Source organism: Wyeomyia smithii, chromosome 2 (genome assembly GCF_029784165.1).
Source record: "Wyeomyia smithii strain HCP4-BCI-WySm-NY-G18 chromosome 2, ASM2978416v1, whole genome shotgun sequence".
NCBI lineage: Eukaryota > Metazoa > Arthropoda > Insecta > Diptera > Culicidae > Wyeomyia > Wyeomyia smithii.
In genome coordinates, this window is record NC_073695.1 from 202,345,289 (window position 1) to 202,356,635 (window position 11,347).

At 37.9% G+C, this 11,347-nt stretch overlaps 1 protein-coding gene across 3 annotated transcripts in view; it reads left to right on the forward strand.

Annotated features, from left to right (window-relative positions):
- The first annotated feature begins 345 nt into the window (after nt 1-345).
- LOC129722787 (sodium-dependent nutrient amino acid transporter 1-like) overlaps nt 346-11,347 on the forward strand; it is a 15,900-nt gene continuing 4,898 nt past the window's right edge. For 2 of the 3 annotated variants that reach the window (XM_055676538.1, XM_055676540.1), the window contains exon 1: nt 346-1,265. In XM_055676538.1, coding sequence (XP_055532513.1) covers nt 857-1,265 — 409 coding nt within the window. In that variant the 5' untranslated portion in view covers nt 346-856. The remainder of the gene's footprint in view (nt 1,266-11,347) is intronic. The other variant, XM_055676539.1, reaches the window with a different exon arrangement.

Sequence of the window (11,347 nt, forward strand, 5' to 3'; positions counted from 1 at the left end):
CAGTTGATATAATAAGTCAGCCGACCGTTGAAACAAAGCCCTGCTCTGGTAAGCACGCCGGCTGCCGAAGTCATAAGAATTCCAATTCCCCTATTCGTAGCGTAGACCGGAGCCATTTTCCTAGTCTAATTATAACGGTGCTCATTATCTATCCTGGGTGCAAACCAGAGAGCGACTGTGTCTCGATAGTCAATAGACGATCGACAATCGGACAATCCCACAGCGTGCGAGCTCGGTCAACAAAAACCCGACCGCCGCCGGTCGAGCAGGTATTAGTTGGATAACCACAACCCGTACGCTACTCGTGTGAGGCCTTCCCTCATATAAATCCTCGGTACATTTCGACTATCGATCTTACTATTCTAGTGCAGTTCACTCAGAACGGTCGTTGCACAGTGCGTCCGATCCGGGTGAAAAAAGTAAGACCAAAACGAACAAAGACTAATAAGTGGTCTGTGTTCTAGCACGGTTAGTTAGTTGTTTCGGGGACTTTTTGTTACAACTTTTAATGGGTTATACGTGGTTAAATTCTGCCGACGTTCTATAATCGTTTTATTGTGTGGTTTCTCAGGGTAGAAAGGTGATTTTTTGCTAGTGGAAAACACATGCGGATGAAAGTGAATGGAAAACCTTCTGTGGCTGAAGAAAACTTCTCGGACGCACCGTTACTAAATAAAATCGCCCAACATTACGTGAAAGTTGTGAATGTCAGTGTCAAAACAAATTACCCGCCGCTCGTGCTAGCTAACAGTGAATACACCTAGTGATTAGTGTTACGTATGCGCATTCTTCCCGTCATTATTATCATAATCATCAGCGTCGGCATTGCAAAGTGTACTAAATACATTAAGCCAACATGTCGGGGGTAGTAAATCGATCGTTCGTCGGCGATCATCATGAAGCAAACCCAACCGAGCGTGGAACAGATAAATTGTCAACCCCAGCGGGAGTTGCCATCAACGGTAGTGGACCTCCCGTTCTAGTGGAGACACCCCCGGATGATAACAGTTCCGGCAGTGGCGAGCGTGAAAAATGGGACAAAGGCGTCGAGTTTCTGCTGTCCTGCATTGCGATGTCCGTAGGTCTGGGCAACGTGTGGAAATTCCCTTCGACTGCGTTCAGAAACGGTGGCGGTGCTTTCGTGATTCCGTACCTGATCGTGCTGCTCATTGTGGGAAGGCCGGTGTATTACCTGGAAATGGTGATGGGCCAGTTCTCCAGCCGAGGCAGCGTCAAGGTGTACGACGTTTCACCCATTATGAGGGGTAAGTATCAGCCGGCCAATCAATCCTTTCGCTGCCGGTCGGGGCAAAATACGTAGCCCTAAATTAATGGAATTTATTTGCACACTTTAACTCTATAGCTTACTTGTAAGCAATGGAATGGAAAATTACTTCTTTCTACCTGACTGGATGTGGCCCTCGGCGACAGTAAAACAGGCGGCTCCTTGTGTGTAAATTGATTTATCAAACAAATTTAGATTGGTTGCTTGTTGCGCTCGTGCTATGACAGCTTCCTGCTCAGGAAGCAGGTGCTAGAGGTTTTGATTGCCTTGCAATCACGGGGGGCGATTAGAAAAAATCTTACCTGGTGGCAATCTACAAATGCTTCCGCAAGGTGAAAAGATGTTTGCGTAAGCCGTTTCGATACTGGATTTAATTACAGATAATGAAGTGTGTTATTGATTACAATCATTAGACTTAAATACGATCTGCTCTGTTTTGAAAAGTATTATTATCTATAGGAATAGAGAGTATCTTTTTTTATCGACTGTTTAATTTATAATTCCAATCACAAACTGTGTATCTAGACCGTTTGCTCAGTCATCTACTAGTACGCTCTGTTGTTCTCAATATATTTTGGCTTGAGTATTTTAATATGCACTACAATTGTGTTATGCTTTGTGAGTAGTGCAGTGATACCCGCATAATTTGTTAGGAAACTAGGAAAGGGCAAGAGTAATTTGTCTTCTGAATTTCTCAGTCGATAAATATAGTTTCATGAACACTTTATTTAGTTATAAGTGATAATATGATTCACTGGAGGAACTATATTTTATCTACAAAAAGCAATTCATATCGTTCCGTTAGAATAATAACATTTTTAAGCTAATTGATGGAAAGTTACGAAACTTTATAAAAACTTCACCGGTTACCTTTGAATCAAAGCGATTTAAATTCACTGAATGCCAGAGGCACTTGGGGTTCTGCAGACCTGGTTCGGCACAAAATACCTGAACAAAAAAAAGTTTGACGGAAATGTTTCTTTACGGTCATAGTGCAGTAGAAAACGTCCAAGCAAAAAGATTTTAAACGAAATCCATCTCTAAAGTAAAACGGATACTTTTGTGAGTATTTAAAATTTAGAAAAAGCCAAAATTATGATATACGTATCTTCACTAACAATCCTGGCCACATCATTTTTTTAGTTCGCCATAGAAAGGTCACATGGATAGGATAGGAGCTTCTTTTGTTTGTTTGTAAAATTCCTCTCGAAATGAAAAAATAAGTGTCTTCCATCGAGAGTCTAGTTAAGTTTTCTAAGTATTGTCACATCGCTGGTAGCGAATCCAATCTTCTAAAAGATTTACGACTTCTTTCACTGGGACACTTGGGAAGAGCGCTGTGACACAAAAGAAAAACATTATCTTGTCAGAATTGATACCGCCCGATGATATTAAATTTTCAATAAAACCTCATGTATTCTTAACAGATTGATTAGGAAATGACATACATCAACCAACACTTTTGCCAATCTTTCCGTTGGTGCACCCACAGTAGAGAAAAATTCTTTCATTTTTTACTAGGTTTATGTACTTATAGAAGGTTGATCACAAAATTCTCAATATACAGTCGAATCTCTCTATTACGACAATTCATATAGCGACAAATCCCTCTTTAGCGACATTCTCAATGGTCCCTTTTGCTTCATATTCATAAAACTTATTCGTTTTATTGCGACATTTCTCTATAACGACGGTCCCTTGCGATGTCGCTATAGAGCGATTCGACTGTAATTACCCTTGTTTGTAGTTGCTAATTAGTAAAAAAAAATTTTATTACCTAAATCCAACCCAACTTTCGGCTTTGGCCATTTTCGAATGACGGGTGTAGCACTTTAAATTTTATACTTTTCTCATCCATCCCAATTCCATCTTCTAAATGAGAAAAGATGGAGTTATTGTTCTAATTTTCACCTCATGACTTTTAAGAGTCAAACGGTATTTGACATACTACTTGAAGAAAGCTCTATCTTTGTGAAGTTTCGCTGATCTCTTCCTCAAACCGAAAGATGTCATACGATCCACGGTATAGAATCTATGCCTCTCAGTGGAATTGGAATTGATTATGAGTGATGCCATATCAAGTGACTAGGCAAATGCGATGGATCACTTCGATTCGCTCTATGTTGGGTCCCTCATTGCTATCATTTCTTGACAAAACTTGATAGTAAGTGATGTAATGAATTTTGTTCAACTTTTTGCGTTAAATTAAAATATTCATCCGATTATGAGCTTTTCTGTGTTTTCTTGAGAACGGTAAAGTCAGCTCGAACAGTTTGACCGCATCGAACCTGGCTTCTAGGGTTCTTCTTACTTCCGTGCATTCCTCCGCGGTTACAAATTGAACTTTTTTTAAATTTTTCAAAGAAAGTTTGTTGACTGACTGATTCCATCAACTACAAAATTCAACCAAAACCACGGTTCGCGGTATAAAATTTCATTGGATGTAATTAATTTTAATACGATTTACCAGTTCCTGCTGAATAGCAATTCTTTAGACAGCGAAAGCCAGTTTGCGAAGCACCGCAACCGCTAAAAAAACCGCTAAAGTCATTTCCGATATGGCGCGTTGTAATTGTAGCAAATTGAATGTTCATTTTGTAATCGCTGAGGAATCTACGGAGGTGAAAAGAACCCTTCAAGCAAGGTCAAATCGATTCCGGGGCTCCGAGGAACGCATTAAGCCACATTTTAAGCTGACGTTACTGTTCTCGTGAAAGCGCGAAAAAGCTCAGAATCGGGTACATATTTCAGCTCAGAATCGGGTACATATTTCAACTAACACAAAAACCTAAACAGCAGTGGTGGGCACCATTCCGCTAATTCGCTAATTCGGAGTCATCAGTCAAAGTCTACTATAGCTTGCACGTATCAAGAAACTCTTCAATAAATTAACTTGAAGTCCATTGTACGTGAATAATATTACATTTCAAAGTAATATTTCACTACTTGAAGTGGTAGACAAATTAGTTGCTATTCCGTGCTGGAGTATGAAAGATATGTCTGTGATCGGGAAAAAAACATTGCTATCGACTCATTTCAACTAAGCAATATCCCACACCGTCACAATGGCATCAGTACCCGTACTTCTCACATGCTAAGCTAGCGTTATATTATGTGAGCTACATCCACGACCATAGAAAAGATTTTTCTACTGCTGTACTACTGAGTAAATTAGGAACTCTGACAACACACACTGAAAAATACCGCACTGCTGCTGCGATATGTGACCTACAGGTAAGTGATTTGTTTAGGCCGAAAGCAAATTCGGAAAGCTGATACTGGGCCACCCCGCTGCTGCTATTGCCACATCCGTTACGCTACTGCTTATATAGGTCCGTCCGTCCGTCCCACCATCTACCAAAAGAGTTCAATTAGTTTGACCAGAAGCAATATTTTATAGCAGAAGAGTACGGTGGACTGGGGTGACTTTGATTATTCTATTTCTTTTTTGAATTTGTGATATAAAGCGCTTAGAGAGCTCGATATTTGTCGTTATCTTCCCTGATTGTGTTCAGATATGCCTACATTGCTACTATCCATAAATTTCCTGCTATTGAAAGAGTGTATTTCTTGCTAAAATATTATTTTAAAAATAAAATGAATTAAGAGCGATTTTTATTGCATACAAAAAATCGGTTCAAGCAGATACAAAACAACAAGCTGCGATACGTTAAGTTGGTTTATTTTGTTTCTAAATTCTTCAGATGAAAAAAAAAATCAATAAATTCATCAAAACAATGAAGAGATCAAAAGAAGCAGAACCTTTTGAAGTAGTGACTGGATCTTGCTCAACGAAGGCCAGCACTCATTTTAAAAATATCAATCAATTTTGTATTCAGTACCGTGAAACGGGGTAAACAGAAACAGTGGAACGAATAGAAACAAAACTTCTGAACTTGAAAAATGTTACCACAACACAAGTCTTTGCCAACAATAAAAAATCATGTAAATAATTTTTTTTGGATAGTTCAATAGTAAACACCACAGCAGATCCCCAAAATTTTTTCCAATAAATATCGGAACATCAACTGCAACAATATGTTCTACACTGACGGATCACTTCTTGATGGGTCCACTGGCTTCGGTATTTTCAATAACAATTTAACCGTCTTCCATAAGCTCGATAATCCTGCTTCTGTTTACGTCGCAGAATTAGCTGCAATTCAGTACACCCTAGGGATTATCGAAAAAATGCCCACGGACCATTATTTCATCTTTACGGACAGTCTCAGTTCCATTGAGGCTCTCCGATCGATGAAAGATGTTAAGCACTCTCCGTATTTCCTGGGGAAAATACGGGAACATCTGAGTGCTTTATCCGAAAAATCGTTTCAGATTACCTTAGCGTGGGTCTCTTCTCACTGCTCGATACCGGGCAATGAGAAAGCGGACTCTTTGGCTAAGGTGGGCGCAACAAACGGTGATATTTATGAAAGACCAATTGCTTTTAATGAATTTTTCGCACTTGTACGTCAGAATACGATCATCAGTTGGCAAAATGCTTGGACCAGAGGGGAATTGGGAAGGTGGTTACATTCCATAATCCCCAAAGTATCGACGAACCCGTGGTTCAAGGGGTTGGATGTAGGTTGGGATTTCATTTGCGTGATGTCCCGGCTTATGTCCAATCACTATAGATTTGACGCGCATCTCCGTCGTGTTGGGCTCGGGGAAAGTGGTATCTGTGCCTGTGGTGAAGGTTATCACGACATAGAGCATGTGGTTTGGTCATGCCCTGTACACCGTGACGCCAGGTCTAAATTAATAGCTTCCCTGCAGGCCGAAAGTAGGCAGCCGGCTGTTCCTGTTCGTGATGTCTTGGCGAGCCGTGACCTATCCTACATGTCCCTTATATACGTTTTCCTGAAATTCATCCACGCCCCAGTTTAATCCTATTCCCTTCCACCCACATCCAACCAAACGACAAGAACACGTTAAGACCCCGGATCCGGAAACAGCAACTAGACCCGCACGATACTCTCAGGCCCCGAGGGAGACAACCCAATATGCCAGTCCGTAATATCTTGCCCAGCAGCGGAACATATTCAATATGCTACTTACCTATGGCGATGGAAAACCATCAAACAACAAATCAGTGCTTTTAATGCAAAACATTCTAGCTTTAAGTTTGATTTAGTTTCAGCTCGTAGTCGGCAGTGAGGATAAAAAATTTGCTTTTAGTTACTAAGATACACTAGAAAGTAAGCTACCAGATACAATTGGCGCCGTTAAACATTGAATTGTATTTGTGCCGTGTCAAATAAATTATAGATGAAGAAAAAGAAAATAGTAAACACCTTTATGTCAGTTTGTTTAAAAAAAATACAAAATGGAGGCTCGAGGTCAAAGCGTTTCCGGGTGCCAAAAAACTTTGCCTAAGGAAGCCATTTTGTTTCACTTTGAGCTCTTGTTCGTGTGCTTTTCTGGTTTAGTAGTAGAGCATTTGAAGTTCTTACAATGAATTTGAAGATTGCCCTAAGGTGTTTATCAACCTTCAACTTATGTTTCATGGAAAACTCCAGGTGTGAAGTTTACGGGGCGAGTAGAAACAACACCAGAGCGAATCTTTTTACACAAAAACAGAGATTTGAGAAATGCAGTCACATTTTTCATGTAAAATGATGCCTGCCCATTTTGTTCAAGACTTACGAACAAAAAGGTTCAAAAAAAGAACAAAAAAAACGGATCTACTCCGCCTGATGCAAGCCGCAAAAACGTTAAGTAGAAATAGCAGAAATAGAAATAAAAATCAAGCTGCCACAAAATACGGTATCAATTTTTACAGCTACCATCAGAACCCAATCCAGAAGACAACCAAGCTATGAGCTGAGTAGTGGTTGACATAAATTGACAAAGACATCAATAACCCGAAAGAAACAAACCATGACTCCAGTTTTACCAGCCAAAGTGTTACTGGACGCCGTGTATAGACGAACTACAAGAACACCCTGGATCGGTAGAAATGTTTGACCCAACCTCGAATCCTTCTGTTCCTAATGAAGATTCTTTTAGGACATGTCCATGCAATAAGATGACATACATGTAGTAATAAAACGAACATTTTCGCTATGTAAACACATTGTAATTTTATTTTGCAAATTTTGCATTTTATTTTGCTTTTTTCTTCAAAGTAAAATTCGATTCTTTTATCAGAACAAGAAAAACGTAGTCGACTAATGAGCGTTTTTACTGTGGGGCCAATAGAAACATGCAACATTTATTTCAATGGAAGAATGGAAAATATTTTTATTAAAATGTTAGCTAGACCCTTGATAGAGATAGGCTAGACCCATGTTTTAAAGCTTTTACATTCGTTATAGACATTACGGTATAAGACATTGCGTCTATGGACGGTTCAAGTAGAACTGTCCCATACTGACACGCAGAGAAAATAACTATTGAGTTCCATAAGAACCCCTTATGATTTTGCGCCACAAGGATTCCTTATAAAAGTCATAAGTTTGGCTTATGAATTGGAGGGGAAATTTTGTTCTCGACTGCTAACGATTTTCATAAGTCATACTTATAAAATTTATTGGTCGTAGGTATGCATGTTATAAGAACAGACATATCAAAATCATAGCTTTTCAATATGAATTTCATGAACAGATTGATATGAATATCATTAGTTTTATGTTATAAAGCTTATAATTGCTGCCATGAAATTAATAATAGTAGGGTATGCTTCCATGTTTTGTTAAAAAAAACTTTTTTACACTAGTTCTTACTTATTCTTTATTCGCAAATATTACAAATATATAGTTAAGAGTACAAGTAAATGGAGATTAAAATGCAGGAAACAAGTTTGCCTTTGATTCCTCTTGCCGAGTGTCTGACGGTGCACAAACCAACAATTCTGGTCTGCCATTTTGCAGATTTTATAAGATATGACTATGGAATTTTCACAATTTTGCCGTTTATGAAAATCATAAGTTACGCGTGTGGGATGCTCATGACGTTCATATGAAAATCCTTAAGTATACTTATGAAATTTATAAGCTTGATATGCAATGCATAAGTGTCTAATGAAATCAAAATTATGTATGTTCATAAGTTATAACTTATGAAATTCTTAAGTGCTTTTCTCTCAGTGGATGAGTCGAAGACGAAACGCACGGATAATTACGGTATGTTTTGTACACTACAAAGTATATGGGAAAATGTTTCTATTCGCCCCGTTTTACAGTATATTGTTAAAATATTGAAAATATATTAAAGAAAGTGATCAAAGCCACCCCAACTTACGGTACTTTGAAATAGACTCGCCTTTTTGTCAAGTTTCACATTCTCTCATCTTCACTAGACGAAAGATTCAATAGCTCGCATTTAATTTTTGTAACCAGCCAGCGGAAAAAGACCGATGCTTTTCTCACACACGCGTGTTGTTGTTATTGAAAAAGATTTCACAATCACTTCCATTTTTGGAATAAAAAATTACATCTTGATAATTCCCGCTGGGTTTCCGGAACCTGGGTGGCTGGAAAATAGCCTGAAAGACTCAATTCTACTCAATGTAGAGATCTCAGGAACCAGAATGGTGCTCAATGGCCGGAAATAAACTTTAGACTTGATTTTTCATTCTAAAATGGTTCTTTGTTACATCAAGTATTTACAATTTGAGTTCCAAGAATAAAAATCTTGTTTTTAAATTAATAACTGCAGTATGACATATCAAACTAGAATCTATCGGTCAACTAGACTCCACGATCGTTGAAATCGGTTTATTTATCTCTGAGGAAAGTTACATAATCGAGAAATTTACAATTTTTTCCATTGATGTAGGCACCAACAAGTGCTAAACCGTAGGGACGAAAGACGATAACTTCGTTCTAAATACTGAGATTACTGACTGCTAAGCCAAAACCCAATTATTGTATTTTCAGTTTTCAAACGCAAACATTTCAATGCTGGCAAAACTATACCACGCATAATCTTATGATGACATTCGATTGGAATTTCACCAATACCCGGACATTTTATAAATTTTGAAGAGAACCGAGCGATCCTGTATTTTCTGGTCGTTTGGTATGATACGACCCATGTATATTTAAAATTTCTGAGCAGAATGGCTATGATAGAAGAGCCATCCAAGCTATTTCGATGAAAAGCAACGAATCCAACAGAAAAAGCTCACACAACACTCACCCCGCTAACGTAAGATCGGATCAAATTTGCTTTAATATTCCACGCAAAAGAGGACAATCGATTTCGGAGATTGAACAACATTTCAATATCTAATATCATTTTTGGTTTAAAAGGAATTATTCACAAATTTGGATCAGTTTTGTTTAGTTAGTTCCTAAAAATTATAATCTTTGCTTTCAGTGAAATAAATGGCGGTCGGAAAACATTTGAAAATCTAACATGAAATCTCGCAACACTCCGCGATTTTTTATTAAAGTTTAGACTTAAAACAAATGCATGTGGAAAACATTATTGTATTTGTTTTCATATTTCATAAGTTTTATAAATATTTAAGAATATCCAAAACTATTTATTGCTTTTCATGGTGCCGTTTATTATGCACTCTGTTTACCTTCAGTAGCAGAAATATTTTTTAATAGCGCATAAAATGCCTTCTAGACTAAAAGTCGTGAAGGTCTCTATAGCACTTAATGATGGAAACGCCACAGTGCATTTTTCAAATATAATACCAATACGAAATGCTTTAGTCTCAAAGAATGATACAAACGACACTATGCTTTAGTATCTTTTAAATGAGAATGACTTTCCGGGTTTATTCTCAAGGGTTATTGTTTCAATGCCACTTTTAAAATTTCTTCACAAATATGAGTACTAACTAAAAACCGCTTAATGTAGCGGAATGGTGATTTTTCATGATTAAACCAGTAGAGGATCACTGGCCGGAACTATATGTGGCTGCAGGTTCAAGAGCGTCTATGTAAATTAGGCTTATTTTTAAGACAGTATACTGCTAGAGAGTTTCTTTGATAACAATAAATAGTCTAACATGGCTGTGCTACTTGTAAAATATCTGTATTTTTTCATACAAGATGCACCAGACTGTGAAAATTAGAAATATTATGCTGTTACGGTGAAAAGCTTCGCAACCGCAAGATTACATAGACTGCTGTGGCAAGCGGGTGGTCATAGGTTCGAATCTTAGTAGAACTAGGCCATTCGATGGAAAAGGAATTATGAATAAGTTTATTCTCAGGATCCTCCACGCAAAAACTTTTCTCTAAACTGAAAAACTCTGATCTAAAACTTCGGAAATTCTTAGATACTTAGCAGTGTACCTCAATCTTTTTTTGTTCGCGTACCCAGACCTTTGAATCGTCACCTTCATGAGTGAATCTTCAAGCGACGATGATGCAATATGACTTCGACTTCGGCCCGATTGAATACCTGCTTCGTTTCACACCGATCCTTCTCTCACAGTTAACACAAAAATCGTCTTTCTCTCGGTACGCTACGTTGCATTGCTTCCCTGCGTGTTGTTGGTATTCGTCACTTCGGAATGAACTGTTCGAATTTTGGGTTCAAGACGGCAGCGACACAAAAAATGTCGAGCACATTGCTCGGCGCTTGATGCTTCCGAATTCACTTTCAACTGCATGACGACGATAAACCGAAGCAAGGTGTTGTAGGTATTGTTGCGCTGAAGGCAAGCGAATTTCATACAATAGCAAAGTGAGGTAGGTATCTGGATATAGGCATGACTCATGAAGACTTTTATAAGGAAATTGAAATTAATACGGACATTGTTCAGATGAAACCTTAAATTATGATACAAATTCGGATCAAGATTGAAACTGATTTTTAAAATACGTAAGCTTGTTGCACATTCTATGAGTTTTCTAAATTGTTGGATAATTTCATTTAAATGCATTTCAATTAAAAGATACCTTATACAAATTTCTAAAACTCTTATACCAATGTATTTTTAATAGTTTAAACTATGAAAAGCTTCTGCAAAGATACGTTGTCAAGTGTATTAGGAATCGTATTTTCAATATATGTTTTTGTCAAGTACGGCGAATTTAGAAAATTTAGTTTTAGCTTGAAAGGCTGATCATCAAACTTCTGAGAACAAAATAA